Raw genomic sequence first — 20,952 nt, 5'->3', positions numbered from 1 at the left:
TCTGGTCCGGGCCTGGCGACTTGTCAATCTTAATGTTTGACAAAATTTTCAGCACATCAGCTTCCTCTATCTCTATCCATTCCAGCATGCACACCTGCTCTTCAAAGGTTTCATTCACTACAAAGTTTGTTTCTTTCATAAAGACAGAAGCAAAAAGCTCATTTAGGGCTTCCCCTACCTCCTCAGACTCCACACACAAGTTTCCTATGCTATCCCTGATCGGCCCTACTCTTTCTTTGACCATTCTCTTATTCCTCACATAAGTTTAAAATGCCTTTGTGTTCTCCCTAATCCGTTCTGCCAAGCCTTTCTCGTGTCCCCTCCTGGCTCTCCTCAGACCATTTTTGAGCTCCTTCCTCACCTGCCTGTAATCCTCTAGAGCTGAGCTTGACCCTAGCTTCCTCCACCTTATTGAAGCTACCTTCTTCCTTTTGACGAGAAGCTCCACCGCTCTCGTCATCCAAGGTTCCTTTATCTTACCCCTTCTTGCCTGTCTCAGAGGGACATATTTATTCATCACTCGCAACAACTGTTCCTTAAACAGTCTCCACATGTCTGTAGTGCTTTTACCATGGAACAATTGCTCCCAGTCCATACTTCCTAACTCATGTCTAATCGCATCATAGTTTCCTCTTCCCCAATTAAATATCCTCCCATTTTGCCCAATCCTCTCCTTCTCCATAGCTATGTAGAATCTGAGGCAGTTATGGTCACTATCACCAAAATGCTCTCCCACCACAACATCTGATACCTGCCCCGGCTCATTTCCGAGCACCAAGTCTAGAATGGCCTCTCCCCTCGTCGGCCTGTCAACGTACTGAGTTAGGAAACCCTCCTGAACATACCTTACAAAAACAGCACCTTTCAAATCTTCTGCTCGAAGGTGGTTCCAATCAATATTGGGAAAGTTAAAGTCACCCATTACAACAACCCTACTACGTCCACACTTTTCCAAAATCTGCCGACCTATGCTTTCTTCAATCTCCCTGCTGCTATTGGGGGGCCTGTAGTAAACCCCTAACGAGGTGACTACTCCCTTGCTGTTCCTAATTTCCACCCATACTGACTCAGTAGGCAGATCTTCCTCGACAATGGAAGCTTCTGTAGCTGTGATACCCTCTCTGATTAGTAGTGCTACACCCCCTCCTCTTTTCCCCCCTCCCTATTCTTTTTAAATGCTCTAAACCCTGGAACATCCAGCAACCATTCCTGCCCCTGAGAAACCCACGTCTCTGTTATGGCCACAACATCATAGCACCAGGTACTGAGCCATGCTCTAAGTTCATCACTTTTATTCCTGATACTCCTTGCGTTAAAGCAAACACACTTTAACTGATCCCTTGGTTCCTTCCCAGGAAAATCCTTCCCACTAGCTGGTCTGCCTCTTGCTACTGCCTCACCTGCATCAACTCTCACCTCCGGTATACAGCTCAGGTTCCCACCCCCCTGCCATACTAGTTTAAACCCTCTCGAACTACTCGAGCAAACCTTCCACCCAGGACATTGGTCCCCTTGCAGTTCAGATGCAACCCGTCCTTCTTGTACAGGTCCCAAATGTGATATTGTCACATCACATTTCATAAATGATTAAACAAAAGGCTTGAGGTGACTTTGACAAATGGATTAAGATAAAGAGCTACATTCATAAGACGAAAGGGCATTGCAAATCTGAGATTAAAAGTGGCGCTTTAGTTTCTGGGTAAAATACACTATGCTGTTCATTCATATGCAAACATTAATACATCATTTTTAGATATGATCAAAGAAATCTGATCACTTTCAGATTTTAGGAGTTAAGAATCTAAATGAAAAGAACAGTATTCTATTTAGCCTATTCCTTGAATTTTTTGAACTACTTGTCTTGTTCTTGTCTAAGGCACACACCATCCCAACTTGAAACTCGATCACCTTCCCTTCGATGTTATGGGGTCAAATTCCTGGAACTCCTTTCCTAAAAGGACTATGGATGTCCCTGCATCACTGCCTGCAGCAATTCAAAGAAACAGCTCACCACCAAATTTTCCAGCTGGTAGGCTAGGAAATTGCTAATAATGCCCACAACTCATGAACAAATAGCTCTAAATATTATTACTTCTATTCAGAATTGAGATGAATATGTAGTTTCATGTTAACAAATTTATATGTGGCTAACTGGCCTGTAGCTCCTGTTTTCTGTTTTCCTGTTTGTTTTTGAATAATAGTGTTGTATTTGCTGACTTTGAGCCCATTGCATCTAATCTTGAATATAGGGATTCTTATAGAACATAGGGAATATTAGAAAACCAAAATCAGTGCATCCACTATCTCTCAGCTACCTCCAAGGATGTAAATCATTGGTCTTTAGTCCCTTAAGCTTCTCCAGTACAAATTTTCTGCTCAATAGCACAAAAGCCCTTAACTCTTGTTACCTCATTAATTACCCTCTACTTGTAACATGTCTGCACAAAATATCTGTTCAATACCTCTGACATTTGCTCATTCCCCGAACTGTAATTGCCTGTAAGACAATGTATTTTACCTACTTTTCTCCTTTTTGTATATTTGAAAACCTCTGACAATCTGGGTTTATATTTCTGGTAAATTTACTCTTTTATGCTATCTTGCCCCATTTTTATTCACTTTTTACAAATTTCTATAACAATATAAATTCTCAAGCTTGCTTTGCAATATTATAAACTTCCTCTGTAATCTAATGTTATTCTTAACTTTGTAATAAGCCATGGATAGATCTTTCTTGCTGCCTTTTTATTTTCCAGTACAATGAATTTTATAGGAAGAAACATTATTCACGTGACTTCAATTCTGCTTTGCCAGCAAGAGTAACATTTCCACTCTGCTGAGAAATTGGAACAACAACACAAAAATAAAATAGGACACAAACTGAGAATCTGAAATGAGAATGGAAAATGTTTGAAACACTCAGCAAGCCTTGCAGAATCTGTAACACCACAAAGACAAAGTTCTATATAAAATCAGGCCTGAACTTTAATTATTTTTCTCTTTCCATCGATCCTGTCAGACCTGCTGGCTGTTTCCAGAATGTTCCCTTCATACTCCTAAATAAAATAAACTAATACTGTAAGGAATAATTATTCAGAACTCCTCAGTCTCACAATTTTTTTTCTCTCAGAGCGCTGTGTAACTCCATCAGAAGGTTGCAGGGTGGGTGGTGGTCAATAATATTTTTGAGGCAGAAATAAATAGAGGGAAGGAATCAAAGGTCATTTGGGATTCACAGGAATGCGAAGCCTGGAACACAAACAGATTAATGTTGATCGTATTAAATGTGGAACAGGCTCAAAGAGCTGAACAGCCTCCATCTGCTCCTTGTTGATATGTTTGTAACAATAGATCACTCGAAATAGAGGGAGAACTAGCTATCTGGACACAGAACTGGCTCAAAGGTAGAAGACAGAGGGTGTAGGTGGTGGGGTGCTTTTCAGACTGGGTGCCTGTGACCGGCGGTGTGACGTAAAGATCGATGCTGGGTCCACGGCTTTTTATCATTAATATAAATGATTTGGATATGAACATTGAAGCTTGCAGATGACACTAAAGTTGGAGGCATTGTGGACAGTGAAGAAGGTTACCTCAGAGTACAGTGGGATCCTGGTCAGATGGGCCAATGGGCCGAGAAGTAGCAGATGGAGTTTAATTTAGATAAATGTGAGGTGCTGCATTTTGGAAAGGCAAATCAGGGCAGGTCATGTACACTTAATGGTAAGGTCCTGCGGAGCATTGCTGAACAAAGTGACCTTGGAGTGCTGGTTCATAGTTCCTTGAAAGTGAAGTCGCAGGTTGAAAGGATCGTGAAGGAGGCGTTTGGTCAGTGCTTTGAGTATAAGAGTTGGGAGGTCATTTTGCAGCTGTACAGAACATTGGTTAGGCCACTATTAGAATACCATGTGGAACTCTGGTCTCTCTGCTATAGGAAGGATGCTGTGAAACTTACAAGGGTTCAGAAAAGATTTTCAACGATGTTACCAGGGCTGGAGGGTTTGAGTTATAGGAGAGGTTTAATAAACTGGGCTATTTTCCCTGGAACGTCAGAGGCTGAGGGGAGAGGTTTATAAAATCATGAGAGGCTTGGATAGGGTAAATAGAAAAGGTCTTTGCCCCAGGGTGGGGGAGTCCAAAATTAGAGGGCATAGGTTTAAAGTCAGAGGAGAAAGATTTATAAGGGACCTAAGGGACAAGTTTTTCACACAGAGGGTTTTGTGCGTATGGAATGAGCTGCCAGAGGAAGTGGTGAAGACATTTACAACATTTAAAGGGCATCTGGATGGGTATATAAATAGGAAGGGTGTACAGAGGATATGGACCAAATGCTGGGAAATGGGACTAGATTTATTTAGGATATCTGGTTGGCATGGATGATTTGGACTGATGGGTCTGTTTCTGTGCTGTATATCTCTATGACTCTATGAGTCTGAAAACAGAAATTGCTGGAGAAACTCAACAAGTCTTGCAACATCGGTGGAGAGGAAGCAGAATCAATGTTTCAAGTCCGGTGTCCCTTCCTCAGATTTCTGACCAGATTTGAAATGTTAATCCAGTTTTCTTCGCACAGATGCTGCCAGACATTTCCATTTTTGTTTCAGGTCTCCAGCATCCACAATTGTTTTTGTTTTATCATATGTTTGAATGTTTCTTCCGACCCAAAGTGATGAACAACAAACTTTTTATTTGTTTGAAGTGTAGTCAATATAGTGACTGAGGCAAATGGCAATAACTTCTCAGAAAGTCACTTACAGAATCCTTGATGGATACTAAATGGTAAAAATCTTAAACCAGATGGAATTAGAAGTATTAATTCTGGCACTCATCTGTCTATATATTACATTGATAGTACAATTTTAATAACATTTGTAATAAATATATTACCTTTCATCTTTTTCTTAACTATCCTTATTGTTATCAAGATTATGGAAACAATGAATAAGACCATTGCTGAAGTAGCAACAGCCACCAGCCATGGAATTCTGGGAGTGCTGGTATTGTTTGGTGTGCTGAGAGTCGTTTCCTCTGAGGATGTGGCAGAGTCTGCGAAAATAAATCACAACAAAATAATTGTTCATAAAATGCACTTATCTAGAAAATATGTTAATATACAGTGATAATAGTAATAAAGGGAGATTACCAGATATTGGAATTTCCACTGGGCTGCTCCTCTCTGTACTAAAATTATTGCTGACTTTACAGTGGAAAAAGCCACTACCCTCCTTCACTGTACGATTGATCTCCAACGTTTGTTGATAATGTTTTATTTTCTTGGCTTTTTCTGTTTTATTGGCTTTCCTGTGCCACATGTATGTGATAGGTAAGGAGCCACGTGTGACTTCACATTTCAATATGACTGTGTTTTGATCAGTAATGTTTTGAGGATGAAGAATTCTGACAATAGGTTTTGAAACAGCATCTGAAATAAGAGAGGTATTTAATAACTTTAAAAGACACAAAACTTTGATCAATGAATCAAAAGCAGAAATTGCTGGAAAAACTCAGCATGTCTGCAGAGAGAAAGCAGAGTTAACTTCTACTCTGAAGAAGGTTAACTGGATTGAATACTTTAAATCTGCTTTCTCTCCCCAGATGCTGCCCGACCTGCTGACTTCCTCCAGCAATTTCTGCTTTTCTTTCTAGTTTGCATCAACGGGAGGTCTTTCCCTTCTTTCAACAACGAATAGTGCATTGTAAACTGTCCTACTGTTTGCTATTCTTTCTGAGAAAGAAAGCTATGTTAATATATTTATTGGACAGATGTGTTTCTACAAATAATGTGATAACACAGAGTCTGTGATACATTTCAACTGGTCTATATAATTATGAAATTGTTTGCCAAAAATGTCGACTAGGAAAGTTGACCCCACACAACATGCTTCCCTCAACTGCCAAATGCCAACCATCTTATAGGCTCATAGATGCTTACAAAACTAAACGAAGCCATTTTGCCCATTGTGTCCACGCTAGTTAACAAGGATCTGACAACACTAATTCCATTTTTCAGATCTTGACCCCTAGTCTGGAGGCTATTAGTAACACAAGTGACAATTTAAATGTTGCTTTTGAGAGTTTCTAACTCAACACTCTTTCAGGAAGTGAGTTCCCAACTCCTGCCACTTTCTGGATGGAAACAATTCTTCATAACTCCCCTCTTAGTCTTCCACCTCCTATCTTAACTCTACGATCTCCGTCATTACTAGTTCTTCTACTAACAGAAAAATGTCTTCTTATCCATACTATCTATACCCTTCATAATCTTATACACTTTTATCTGGTTCCCTGTCAACCTTTGCTGCTCTGAGGAAATCAACACTAGCCTATCCATAGCTCAGACCTTCATCAATAATAAAAATGATAATAATGACAATAATGCTGGTGCAAGATTTAACTCAAATGTATCACAAAGCCCACATGAATCATCTGCACCAAGGTTGCTTCTCTAGCATAAAAGAAACCAGTACGTGTGCAGATGGCTCCTTTTAAAATAATTTCTTATTATATAATATTTCAATGGAAGCATCTTCACTTTAACAATTAGAAATTTTAAGATGCTGCTTTATTCTCACACTTGCAATAAAACTGAAATAAATTGTGAGTTAGAAACTTTGGTTTTGTTTTACTGTGAGCACTCGATATCTTACCTCTAGTTACAGTAAGGAAGGTCTCTTCAGATCTGATACTTTGATTCTTCCTAAATGCCTCACACCTGTATATTCCAAAATCTTTTAATTTCAGGTCAGTGATTAGGAGTGAGAGATTCCCAGATGAAAAATTTTCTGGAAGTTGAACTCTGTTTCGATAAGTTTCATCTTGAACATTGACTTCAGAATTGCTAATGGTTCCTGTTATTAGCAATGAATTGTTCTTCAACCAACTGAAGTTGGTGTATTGGTCAGGAATAAACTTGGATGAACACGGAAGCAATGCACTTCTTCCAACCGATCCATTCACCTTATTTTGTTGTGCTTGACTAATAGAAACTGCAAAATGAGCGGGAAGAGACGAGAGGTAACATTCTGAGCAATAAAAGTCCGCTTTATTAGATGCAGCAATACTTTAATTTTTAATTTACATTGCTTTTTAAAAATGCATATTATTTTAGAATAATAAAAATGTGAAACATGCTTCTTAAAGAGAAATCTCATTAAGTGTGAGTCTGTTAAAATATTTTTGAAATTCGTATTATCCTTTTCAAGGACTCAGGCAATCACTAAGAAGGATAATGTTGGACAGAGCACCAGGAATGTTTCTTTATTTTTCTCCAAAATGGCCATTTGGTTGACTTTTATTCCCATTTAAGGGGCCCATGTATCCAAAAAGACAGCTCCACTCACAGTATAGCAGACCTTCAATGCTTCTGTGAAATGTCATCCTGACAAATCACATAATTAGGGCTGTGGATAGAGCTTTAAATTAAATAATGTGGTGGGGCTTCAATTGCATGGAAAATTGTGGAAAATTAAAGGGGGCAACAGCTCAGCAGTGTTTTTAATGTTTCCAAAATAGGTTTTGGACAGAGAGTACATGGATGGTCAGGAAACCAACTTCAGGCATAACAGATAAGGGTACAATTGTAAGAAGGAGCACTGTCAATGCAGGACTGAAGATGTTTTTCTCAATTGCACGCAATATATGAAGCAAAGTAAATGAGCTTGCAACACAGATTGAAATTGCCAGGTATGATGTTGTGGGTATCACAGAGACGTGGCTGAACAGGGATCAGGGCTGGGAACTAAATATCCAAGGATACATGCCTGATCAAAAGGACAGGCATGTGGTCAGGGGGGTGGGGTTGTCTTGCCAGAAAGAAATGAAATTACATCACCTTTTGCTATCGATTTAAAGTCAGAAGGTGTAGAATCTGTGTGGGTAGAGTTCAAGAACCACAAGGGAAAAAAGAGCCAGGTGGGAGTTATCTATGTGTCTCCTAGCAGTGATCAGGATGTGGGGCAGGAAATAAATCAGGAGATTAAAAAAGAACATGTGAAAAAGGCACTTTTACAATAATTATGGGGGACTTCAAAATGCAGATAGACTGGGAAAAATCAGGCTGGTGGTGGATATCAAGAAAAGGATTTGTAGAATGTCTGGAATATGTTTTTTGGAGTAGTGGAGTCCAATAGGGGAACAGGCAATTCTTGATTTGATTAGGTGAGTTGAAGTATATTTGATTAGAGACTTTAAACTGAGGAAACCCTTGAGGGCAGTGACCATAACAAGATAGAATTCACCCTGCAGTTTGAGAGGGAGAAGCTGGAATCAGATGTCACAATATTACAATTGAGTAAAGTTGGCTACAAAGGAATGAGGGAGGAGCTAGCCAGAGTTGCTTGGAAGTGGTGACTAGCAGGTAAGACAGTAGAGCAGCAGTGGTAGGAGTTTCTGGGATAATTCAGGAAATACAGCAGAAATTCATCCCAAGGAAGAAGAAGCACACTAAGGCGAGGATGAGGCAACTATGGCTTATGAGGGAAGTCAGAGACAGCATAAAAGCAAAAGAAAAAGCATACAACGTGGTGAAGATTTGTGGGAAGCCATTAAAAATCACAGGATAATCAAAAAAACAATAAGGGAGAAGATGGTGAAATATGAGGGTAAGCTAGATATATAAAAGAAGAAGTGAGAGGCATGACTGAATACTGGACCTTAGAAAATGAAGCTGAAGAGGTGGTAATGGGGCACAAAAATTGCAGAGGTGGTGAATAAGTATGTTGCATCAGTTTTCATAGTGGAAGAGAGCAACATACCAGAAGGTCAAGAGTCAAGCGACATCACTAAAGAGAAGATGCTGGGGAAGCTGAAAGATCTGAAGGTGGATAAATCACCTGTAGTTGGTGACTACACCCCAGAATTCTAATTTCTGAAATTGATAGCTGAGGAGATTGTGGAGGTATTGGTGATCTTTCGGGAATCATTGGAGTCAGGGAGGGTCCTGGAGGATTGAAAATTGGTTAATGCAACACTCCTGTTTAAGAAGGGAGGGAGGCTGAGGACAGAAAGTTGTAGATTAGTTAGCCCAAGCTCGGTCATTGGTAAGATTTTAGTGAACATTATTAAGGATGAGATTGCAGAAGTACTTGGAAGTGGATGTTAAAAAGGGGCTGAGTCAGCATGGCTCCATCAAGGTGAGATCATGTCTGACAAATCTATTAGAATTCTTTGAGGAGGTAGTTGGACAAGGATCAGCCAGTGAATGTGATCTATTTTGATTTGCAGAAGGCCTTTAACAAGGTGCTACACCAGAGGTAGCTAAATAAGATAAAAGCCCATGATGTTAGAGGCAAGATATTGGCATGGGTACAGGATTGGCTGACTGGCAGAAGACAGAAAGTAGTAATGAAGGGGCCATTTTCAGAAAGGCAGCCGGTGACAGTGGAGTTCTGCAGGGCTCAGTGTTGGCACCACAACTGTTAATATATAACGTCAATAATTTGGATAAAAGACTGATGCATTGTTGCTAAGTTTGCAGATAAAACAAAGATAGGTGGAGGGGCAGGCAGGGTTGAGGAAGCAGGGAGGCTGTAGAATGACTTGGACAGGCGAGGACAGTGGGCAAAGAAGCAGCAGATGGAATACAATGCAGGAAACTATACGGATATGCACTTTGATAGGAAGAATAGAGGTGTTTACTATTTTCTAAAGAGACCGATTGAGACCTACAGCTTCCCATTAGCAGCAGGAACAGCAGCAATGACTGCCAGATTGTCAGTACATTAAGAAATTTCTGTTTTGCTGCTGTTGTGCTTTTTTGCAAAGAACTTCCAATCCAACCTTCACAGAAATACACAACAATGCCACCTTTGGGGGTCTCTTTTGGAGCAAAGTAGAGTCAGGGGAAGACATGATACACTCCCTATTTACAGCAGTAACCCTGGGATATAAGCATAAATATCCAGTGTGAATGTTATGAATGAATGAGAGAATGGGTGAGTGAGTAAAGAAGTTGGTTGGTGAGATGGATATACAGTTAAGGTACTAAGAAGTTTGGGGAGGTGATGGCCTAACAGTTTTATCACTAGACTATTAACCAGAAACTCAGGTAATTTCCTGGAGGCTCAGGTTCAAATCACATCATGGCAGACGATAGCATGTGAATTCAATAAAAAAAGATATCTGGAATTAAGGATCTACTGATTACCATGAAACCATTGCCAATTGTCAGGAAAATCCCATCTGGTTCACTAATGATCTTCAGGAAAGGAAATCATCCATCCTCACCTGGTCTGCCTTACATATTGACTCCAGAACCACAGCAATGTGGTTGACAAAATAATAACCAAAAGAACTGAAAATCTGCAGACACTGGAAATTGATTCTCAACTGGTCTAGTAAGCCATTCAGTTGTACCATTTGCTACGGAGTCTCAAATAAATTTAACCAGATGATCATCCAGGATTAACCTAAGCACCAGAAAAGACATCTGCAGAAACAGCCCTGTTGACCCTGCAGGAGTTAGTGCCAAATTTGGAGAGCTGTCTCACAGGTGAGTCAAACAACAGCCTAACACAATCATTCTCACGGAATCATACCTTACAGACAGTGTCTCAGATACCACCCTGCAAATGTACAGTTGCACTGGCAAGCGAAACCCAGCAGGAGTGGCAGCACAGTGGTGTACAGTTGGAACGGAGTTGCCCTGAGAATCCTCAACATTGACTCTGGACCTCATGAAGCCTCATAGCTCCAGGTTAAACATAGGCAAGGAAACCTCCTGCTGTTTACCACATAGACTTCTCTCCCTCAGCTGACGAATCAGTACTCCTCCATTTTGAACAACACCTGGAGGAAGCACCGAGGATGGCAAGGGCACAAAATGTACTCTGGGTGGGGGATTTCAATGTCCACCACCAAGAGTGGCTCGGCAACAGGACTACTGATCGAGCTGGTCAGGTCCTACAGGGCAAAGCCACTAGACTGGGCCTGGGGCATGTGGTGAGGGAGCCAGCAAGAGGGAAAAACATACTTGACCTCAACCTTACTGATCTGTTGGCTGCAGATGCATCTGTCCATGACAGTTTCGGTAAGAGTGACAACTTCACAGTCCTTATGGAGTCAAAGTCCCACCTTCACACTGAGGATAACTTCCATCGTGTTGTGTGGTACTATCACTGTGCTAAATGGGACAGACTTCGAACAAGTCAAAACTGGGCATCCACGAGTCACTGTGGGGCATCAACAACAGCCAAATTGTACCCCAGCACAATCTGTCACTTCACGGCCCGGCATATCCCCCACTCAACCATTGCCATCAAGCCAGAGGATTAACCCCGGATCAATAGTGAGTGCTAGAGGTCATTCCAAGAGCATCACCAGGCATACCTGAAAATGAAGTATCAACCTGATGAAACCATCAAACAAGACTACTTGCGTGCAAAACAACATAAGTAGCAAGTGATAGAAAGTGCTAAGTGATTCCACATCCAACTAATCAGATCTAAGCTCTGCAGTTCTGCTACATCCAGTTGTGAATGGTGGTGGAATATTAAACAACTCACTGGAATAGAATAGAATAGCCTTTATTGTCACATGTATTCCAGTATAGAAATACACAAATATCTCTACCATCAATGATGGAAAAGCTGAGCACATCATGGTAAAAGAAAAGGCTGAAACTTTTGCAGCAATCTTCAGCCAGAGATGCCAAGTGAATGATCCATCTTGGCCTCCTCCAGAATTCATTACAGACATGAATTCAATTCACTCCATGTGTTATCAAGGAACAATTGGAGTCAATGGATATTCCAAAGGTACTGGGTCCTGACAACATTCTAGCAATAGTACTGAAGAGTTATGCTCCAGAACTTGCCTCTCCCCTAACCAAGCTGTTCCAGTACAGTAATAACACTGGCATTTACTAATAATGTGGAAAATTGCCCAAGTATGTCTTATACATAAAAAAACAGGATAAATCCAACCCAGCCAATTACGACCCCATTAGTCTACTTTTGATCATGAGCAAAGTGATGGAAGGTATCATCAACAGTGCTATCAAACAGCACCTGCTCAGCAATAACCTGCTCAGTGATGCCCAGTTTGGGTTCTGCCAGGGCCTCTCAGCTCCTGATCTCATTACAGTCTTGGTTCAAACAGAGGTGAGGTAAGAATGACAGCCCTTGACATCAAGACTGCATTTGACCAATTGTGGCATCAAAAAGCCCGAGCAAAACTGGATTCGGGGCAAAGTTGGAGTCATACCTGGCACATGGGAAGATGGTCATGGTTGTTGGAGGCTAGTCATCTCAGCTCCAGGACATCTCGGCAGGAGTTCCTCAGGATAGTATCCTAGGCCCAACCATCTTCTATGCTTCGTTCATAGCCTTCCCTCCAACATAAGGTCAGAACTTGGAATGTTCGTTGATGATTGCACAATGTTCAGCACCATTTATGACTCCGCAGATACTGAAGCAGTCCATGTTCAAATGCAACAAGATCTGAACAATATTCAGGTTTGGGCTGACAAGTGCCAAGTAACATTCGCGCCATACAAATGCCAGGATATGACATTCACCAATAATGGAAAATGTAACCACTGCCGCTTGACATTCAATGGCATTACCATCACTGAATCCCCCACTATCAACACCCTGGAGGCTATCAATGACCAGAAACTCAACTGAACTCACTACCTAAACACATAAACACACTGGCTACAGAAGCAGGTCAGAGGCTAGGAATACTGCAGCAAGTAATTTACCTTCTGACTCCCCAAAACCTGTCCACAATCTACAGGTCAAGAATGGGATGGAATACTCCCCACTTGCTTGGATGAGTGCATTTCTAACAAAACTCAAGAAGCTTGACACTATTCAGGATAAAAGAGTCCACTTGATTGGCACCATATGCTCAAGCATCCACTCTCTTCATCATGGATGCTCAGGAGCAGCGCTATGTACTACCTGCAAGCTGCACTGCAGAAATTCACCAAAGATGCTGAGACTGCACTTTCTAAACCCATGACTACTTCCAACAAGAAGGACAAGGGCAGCAGATATATGGGAACACCGCCACTTTCAAGTTCCCCTCCAAGTCACTCACCTTCCTAACTTGAAAATATATTGCCATTTGCTGGGTGATAATTTGGGAACTCCCTCCCTAATGGCATTGTGGGTCAACCCATAACAGGTGGACTGCATCAGGTCAAGAAGGCAGTTCACCACCACCTTCTCAAGGGCAACTTGAGATGGGCAGTAAATGCTGGCCTGCCAATGACACCCACATTCCATAAAAAGCATTTTAAATATATTAATGTGGGTGCATGGGCAGTCAGGTCAAAGATAGGTAGCCAAGTAAGAGTGGTAGTTAGGTCAGGGCAGGCTAGTCTGGTAGTTGGGAGGTAAGACTTGTTGGGCTTGTAGTTGAAGTAAGGGGAGGTGTGGACTTGTTGGGCCAAAGGGCCTGTTTCCACACTGTAGGGAATCTAATCTAATCTAAAAAAAGACACAGTCAGGTGAGAGGGTGGCTGTGAGAAGTGACTGAGGAGGATTCTGGGAGAGCTCAGCCCATTCACAACAACTGAGAAGGGGATTACAGAGGATCTGGTGTCAAAACCTGAGCAAGCATTTGCTCTGGGGGATCTGACATAGTAGCATTGATGAAAATATGACTCAAGACAGAATGGGACTAGATACTTAACATGCTGGGTTATAAGGATTTTAGTAAAACAGGGTGGGCAAAAAGAGAGGAGGTGTAGCAGTCTTGGTCAAAGATAGTATCATTGCCTTTGAACGAGATGCAGTTCCTGAATTAGAATTTATATGGTTGGAGGTGAGAAAAAGGGAGTGGTGATCTTGTTGCATATTCACTATGGACTTTCAAATAATGGGAAAGAAGTAAAAGATAGCATTCATAGGCAGATTATGGAAACCTGCAGGACAACTATGTTTGTGATAGATGGTGATTTCAATTCTCAGAGGGTAACATGGGAAGAAACAGAGTATGGGGCAAAGAGGGGGAGAAATTCCTACAATATGTGCAGCAGATTCTTTGGAACAGTACATTTCCATATCTACCGGGAGGCAGCGGTGCTAGATCTAGTCCTAGAAAATGAGGCAGGTAAGTGGAGAATTTAGGAAATAGCAATCATAATAAAATAATTTTCAATATTAAATTGGAAAAGGATAAAAATCAATTATTAAGAAAGACTGGGGAAGGACAGAATCTTGGAGTTTAAAACTTGGACAAGAACAGTTTGATTGGAAGTATATTTCGGTGTAGAAAACAGGGCATGAAAAATGGGAGAACTTCAAAAGAGTGATGAATAGGTTACAATGAGAAAATAGGGAAGAGCAAGAAAGCACATGATGCATACTGTAATAATAATAGCAATAGAAATCATGAAGAGTACCTCAAATGCAGGAAAAAGGATAAGGTTGGATTAAGGAAGGCTAAGAAGAATCATGAGGAAAAGATAGCAGACTTTGCTAATACAGTAAAATGTTCTTCAAACATATGAAAAATTTCAGATTAGTGAAGGATAGAGTGAGGCCTATCAGGAATGAGCAAGGTAAGCTGATCAAAGAAGCAAAGGGCATGTCAGAGGTACTCAATGAATATGTTGTTTCTGTCTTTATCGAATTAGAAAATGGTGACAATGGTCTAGTTTATAGTGTGGGTGTTATGTAACTGAGCAGTATCGTGATAAATAAGGAAGATATGCTAAAAAGGCTGGGAGAATTCCAAGTAGGCAAGTCATGAGGTCAGGCTGGGATGCTGCTGGGAGAGACAAAAGAGCAAATTTCAGAGCTGTTGACTGAAGTTTTCCAGGCTCCTCTGACACAGGTTGAGTCACAAAGGACTGAAAAATTGCAGAAGTGACACTGTTGTTTAAGGGAGGGTAAAGGATAACTCAGGAAACTACGGACCTATCAGCTTGACATCAATAGTGGGAAAACTGATAGAAGCCATAATATGTGATAAGGTAAATATACATGTAGAGAAAAATAAGTTAATAGTCATCATGGCTTTGTTAAGGGCAGGTCCTGTCTGACAAATGTGTTTGAGTTCTTTGACGAGGTGACATACGAATTGCTGTGGATGTTGTATGTTTGAACTTTAAGAAAGCATTTGGTATAGTGCCAGATAGCAGGTTGGTTAGAAAGTTAGAAATATTTGTGATTGATGGGTCCTTGGCAGAATGGATGACAAGTTAGCTGAAAGATAGGAAACAGAAGGTAAGTATAGATGAGCATTTCGCAGTTTGGAGATGAGTTGAAAGTGGTGTTCCCCAAGGATCGGTTTTTGAACCCTGGTTTATATAAATGATTTGGAGATGGGTGTTGAGGGCAAAATCTCTAAATTTTCAGATGATACAAAGCTAGGGAGGACAATGAATTGTGAGGGTGATGCAGAGTGACTTCAGAGGGGCATTGACAAGTTGGCCAAATGGACAGACTCCTGGCAAATGAATTTCAAAGGAGAGAAATGTAAGGTGATGCTTTTTGGCAGAAGAAACAGAGACAATACAAACTCAAGGGCTCAACTTTGAGAGGGGTACTGGAGCAGAGGGGCCTTAGGGTTCATGTGGTTTATACTCTGGAAGTGGTCAAGTAGGTTGAAACAATTGTGAAGAAGGTTTATAGGATCTTTGGGTTTATAAATAGAGGCATAGAGTGTAAAAGCAAGGTGGGGAAGTTACATCTCAACAAATCCTTGGTCAGTTCACATTTAGAGTATTATGTTCAGTTCTGGTCACCTTACTGAAGGAGGGATGTTAAAGTTCTGGAAAGAATGCAAAGAAGATTTACTAGATGATACCAGAAATTAGGCATTTTACATACAAGGAAAGATTAGAGAAATTGGGCTTATTATCCTTGGAGCAGGAAAAATGAGAAGGTGACTTTATTGAGGTGTTCAAAATTATGAATAATTTTGACAAGGCCTGTTTTCAGTAATGTCAGTAACTATGAGTCAAAATTTCAAGATTGTCAGCAAGACAGCTAGAAGTGAAATAAGAAGAAACTGCTTTGTTCAGAAATTTGTTAGGATTTTCACATCCACTGCCTGGGAGACTGGTGAGGCGGATTCCATATGAAGCTTCAAAAGAGAGCTGGATATAAACTTGAAAGTGATTAATTTAGAGGGCTATAGACATAGAGCTGTATTAGCTGGGCAGATCTTTCAGAGTTGAAATTGGCCTGTCACAAAGGTATCACTACAGTTGTTATGGGAAATTTGAACATGCGGGTAGACTGGGAGAATCAGGATGGTACTGGACCCCAAGAAAGGGAGTTTGTGGAGTGCCTCCGAGATGGTTTCTTCGAACAGCTTGTACTGGAGCCTACCAGGGAGGAGGCAATTCTGGATCTGGTGTTGTGCAATGAACCGGATTTGATCAGGGACCTCAAAGTAAAGGAGCCATAAGGAGGTAGTGACCATAATATGATAAGTTTTAATCTGCAGTTTGAGAGGGAGAAGGGAGAATCGGAAGTGTCAGTATTGCAGTTGAGTAAAGGGAACTATGGGGCTATGAGGGAGGAGCTGGCCAAAGTTCAGTGGTACAGTACCCTGGCAGGGATGGCAGTGGAACAACAATGGCAGGTATTTCTGGATATAATGCAGAAGGTGCAGGATCAGTTCATTCCAAAGAGGAAGAAAGATCCTAAGGGGAGGCAGGGGCAGCCGTGGCTGACGAGGGAAGTTAAGGACTGTATAATGATAAAAGAGAAGTATAACATAGCAAAGATGAGTGGGAAACCGGAGGACTGGGAAGCTTTTAAAGAGCAACAGCAACTAAAAAGGCAATACACAGACAAAAAATGAGCCATGAAGGAAAACTGGCCAAAAATATAAAGGAGGATAGTAAAAGCTTTTTTAGGTGTGTGAAAAGGAAAAAAAGGTTAAGACTAAAATTGGGCCCTTGAAGTCAGAAACGGGTGAATTTATTATGGGGAACAAGGAAATGGCAGAAGAGTTGAATAGGTACTTTCGGTCTGTCTTCACTAGGGAAGACACAAGTAATCTCCCAGATGCAATAGTGGCTGAAGGACCGAGGATAATGGACGAACTGAAGGGTGTCTATATTAGGCAGGAAATGGTGTTGGACAGACTGTTAGGACTGAAGGCCGATAAGTCCCCAGGACCTGATGGTTTGCATCCTAGGGTGCTTAAGGAGGTGGCTCTAGAAATTGTGGACACGTTGGTAATTATTTTCCAAGGTTCTATAGATTCTGGATCAGTTCTTGTGGATTGGAGGGTGGCAAATGTTGTCCCACTTTTCAGGAAAGGAGGGAGAGAGAAAACAGGAAATTATAGACCGGTTAGCCTGACGTCCGTGGTGGGAAAGATGCTGGAGTCATTGATAAAAGATGAAATTAGGACTCATTTGGATAGCAGTAACAGAATAGGTCAGAGTCAGCATGGATTTACGAAGGGGAAATCGTGCTTGATTAATCTTCTGGAATTTTTTGAGGATGTATCTATGAAGATGAATATGGGAGAACCAGTGGATGTAGTGTACCTGGACTTTCAGAAAGCCTTTGATAAAGTCCCACATAGGAGGTTGGTGAACAAAATTAGGGCACATGGTATTGGGGGCAAAATACTGAGTTGGATTGAAAATTGGCTGGCTGACAGGAAGCAAAGAGAAGTGACAAGCGGGTCCCTTTCAGAATGGCAGGCGGTGACCAGTGGGGTACCACAAGGTTCGGTGCTGGGACTGCAGCTGTTTACCACATATATTAATGATATAGGCGAAGGCATTAAAAGTAATATTAGCAAATTTGCTGATGATACAAAGTTGGGTGGCAGTGTGAAATGTGAGGAGGATGTTAGGAGAATGCAGGGTGACTTGGACAGGCTAGATGAGTGGACGGATGCATGGCAGATGCAGTTTAATGTGGATAAATGTGCGGTTATACACTTTGGTGGCAAGAACAGGAAGGCAGATTACTATCTCAATGGAGTCAAGTTAGGTAAAGGGGAAGCACAACGAGATCTAGGTGTTCTTGTACATTAGTCAATGAAAGCAAGCATGCAGGTACAGCAGGCAGTGAAGAAAGCTAATAGCATGCTGGCCTTCATAACAAGACGAATTGAGTATAGGAGCAAAGAGGTCCTCCTGCAGCTGTACAGGGCCCTGGTGAGACCGCCCCTGGAGTATTGTGTGCAGTTTTGGTCTCCAAACCTGAGGAAGGACATTCTTGCTATTGAGGAGGTGCAGTGTAGGTTCACGAGGTCAATTCCTGGAATGGCGGGACTATCATATGTTGAAAGATTGGAGCGACTGGGCTTGTATACACTTGAGTTTAGGAGGATGAGAGGGGATCTGATTGAGGCGTATAAGATTATTAAGGGATTGGACACTCTGGAGGCAGAAAGCATGTTTCCGCTGATGGGTGAGTCCAGAACCAGAGGACACAGTTTAAAAATAAGGGGTAGGCCATTTAGAACAGAGTTGAGGAAAAACTTCTTCACCCAGAGAGTGGTGGATATGTGGAATGGTCTGCCCCAGAAGGCAGTGGAGGCCAACTCTCTGGATACTTTTAAGAAAGAGATAGATGGAGCTCTTAAAGATAGAGGAATCAAGGGTTATGGGGATAAGGCAGGAACAGGATACTGATTATGGATGATCAGCCATGATCATAATGAATGGTGGTGCTGGCTCGAAGGGCCGAATGGCCTACTCCTGCATCTATTGTCTATTGTCAGCCAGTACTGACATGATGGGTTGAATGGCCTCCTCCTGTAAGGTCAGGAGGGGTGGTTGAGCGATCCAGAGGGATAGTCAGTCAAAGGGAATAGTCAGGTCAAGCTGGGGGCATTGTCAAGTGGTCAAGTTAGCTGATTTGGGTTGGGTTGGGTTAACTTGGACAGTAGGATTTTGGGAATAGTGGGTCAGTGGAGTAGTCTAGGGGTCAAAGGGAAGACGATGTAGGGTTCATTTGTTAATCACCCAGATGATGTACCTGGATTTAATCTGTCCAGCTTTCTTTTATTCATTCACGGGATGTGGGCATCACTGGCTCGGCCAGCATTCACTGCCCAGCCCTAATTGCCGAGGAGATGACTACATTGCTGTGGATCTGGAGTTACATTTAGGAGAGACCAGGTAAGGATGGCAGTTTCCTTCCCTACAGGATATTAATGACCAAATTTCCTGGGTAACCATGCAACTAATTACCAGGAATCTGTCCAATGTCTGGCACTGACACAAAATTAAGGACATTTGCATTAGGTCCCAGGGAGTAATAGATTTGCTCATCAGAAATTGAAAGTTCCCAGGCAATTTCCAAGTAGCTCCACGTGTCAGAACCTCCACTGGTTCCACAGGAACACACATCTTCACTCGTGATTTGTCTCATGTTATTAGTCTACAATCAGCGAATGCAGCAGTTTTGGAAAGCTTTCTTTTCGGAAATTAGCAATCAAAGTGACTTTTGTTTTAAAAATCTAATAATGTTAGCACTTAGACCTGTATACCAATTTGTACGATTGTTAATATGGTTAATTTTTACTTGAGTCAAGTTTAGCAGCAACCACCGATCAAGTACTTTAGTCAGTAAAACTATTATTTCATCTCTGCTCTTAGCACAATGGCAGCGAAAGACCTTTAGAAAGACATCTGAATAGTCTCACCCTAATACTTATCTGGTACGTCTCCACAAATAGATTTGTGTATAATTAAGCATGAGTAGCAACATTAATCAAAGAGGAAAAAAGGAGATCTGGCATGAAAAATGCAGCAATTTCACTGGTACTATATGTAATGGCTCCACTCCTAACACTGGCATTAAAGCATGCGGCTGGACATACCAGCAGAGGAAAGGTTAATCTGTACCTGGTGCACAAAATGCCTTGAAAGAGCTAACAGTGAGAAATAAATTTGAAAAATACATCTGCAATACTTGCATCTACTACAATGACCAGAAATCATAATTACAAAATTACAGTTGAAAATACTACCACTTTAGTCTGAAAATTCATTCTTAAGTGTTTTGAAAATAGTTCTGAAACAACCATTAAAATATTCGTTTACAGTAGACATTGTTTATGCACCATTGGCAAGTTTCAAAATTGCACATCCTATGCTCAGGTCCAGATAATCTACAGATACTGAGAGCAAAAGTGCATCCAATACTGATGACTTTGGTATATTTATCATTTTCATATCTTTTCCAGTTTGAGGAAGACCCATTGACACTAACCTTTTGTTTTCTGTATTACTTACCAATAACAATAAAAAGCCACGTTGTTAGCTGATTTCTTGAAACTTCTACTGCCATTGAGATCCTTAGTACAGTTAAAGTAGCAAGCTTTCAAATACGTTAATGAAAAAGTAGTTGCTTAATAATGTTTTACTTCGTTACCCTCCATTGATATTTCCTGTGAAGTCATTTCCTTTCCTTGAAAAATGTTTTATTATCAGTCTTGTAACTTCTGTTGTTTTTATTTTATTTCTTTTCCTTTTTTGGTAAAGATGGTTTATTTTCATCATTTAAAGTAACGGACCCTTTAAATAGCAGTAGCTATGTGGGATGCACTTGGTTGAATTTGAATTTGACTGAAAATCTCAAGAACAGATGTTTATCAATGGCCCACAGATTTAGCTATAAACCAATTGAGAACTTCCATATGTTTGCCTAAGAAAATTCAATTTGTTCAACTTCTTTAAATAAGACTACTTTAGCATTTATTAAAAAATATATACATTTTAAATCACTGTGTCTACAGTCTCATTCAAAAATCACAAGACTTCAGTTTAGTTCAGGGCTGGTTCCAAGGCAGATGGAAAGTAATAAACTAGCTGTGCCAGGCAAGCCTAGAGAAGCAAAAAGGACTGTGAATAGGTCAGGGCACATGAGAAGGAGTTGGGAGACAAATGCTCAGAAAACGGTTAAGATTTGTTTGTTTTCTGGAAGAGAATTACTCTGATTTTACCTCCTCTGTGCTTTAGTAATTTCTTCTTGTACAGTTAAAAAAATACAAACAAATCACTGATAAAACGGTATAGAG

The 20,952-nt window shown here is 41.0% G+C and overlaps 1 protein-coding gene across 2 annotated transcripts in view; it reads right to left on the bottom strand.

Moving 5' to 3' along the window:
- LOC125453541 (carcinoembryonic antigen-related cell adhesion molecule 15-like) overlaps positions 1–20,302 on the bottom strand; it is a 30,295-nt gene extending 9,993 nt beyond the window's left edge. For both annotated transcript variants that reach the window (XM_048533282.2, XM_048533289.2), the window contains exons 1-4: positions 20,168–20,302; positions 6,645–6,983; positions 5,141–5,419; positions 4,885–5,043 (exon numbers count right to left, since the gene is read on the bottom strand). In XM_048533282.2, coding sequence (XP_048389239.1) covers positions 4,885–5,043; positions 5,141–5,419; positions 6,645–6,983; positions 20,168–20,222 — 832 coding nt within the window. In that variant the 5' untranslated portion in view covers positions 20,223–20,302. The remainder of the gene's footprint in view (positions 1–4,884; positions 5,044–5,140; positions 5,420–6,644; positions 6,984–20,167) is intronic.
- Between the last annotated feature and the right edge of the window lie 650 nt (positions 20,303–20,952).

Source organism: Stegostoma tigrinum, chromosome 1 (assembly GCF_030684315.1).
Source record: "Stegostoma tigrinum isolate sSteTig4 chromosome 1, sSteTig4.hap1, whole genome shotgun sequence".
Taxonomy (NCBI): Eukaryota; Metazoa; Chordata; class Chondrichthyes; order Orectolobiformes; family Stegostomatidae; genus Stegostoma; species Stegostoma tigrinum.
The sequence above is the reverse complement of the archived record's forward strand: the minus strand, read 5'-3'. Positions and strand labels throughout refer to the sequence as shown.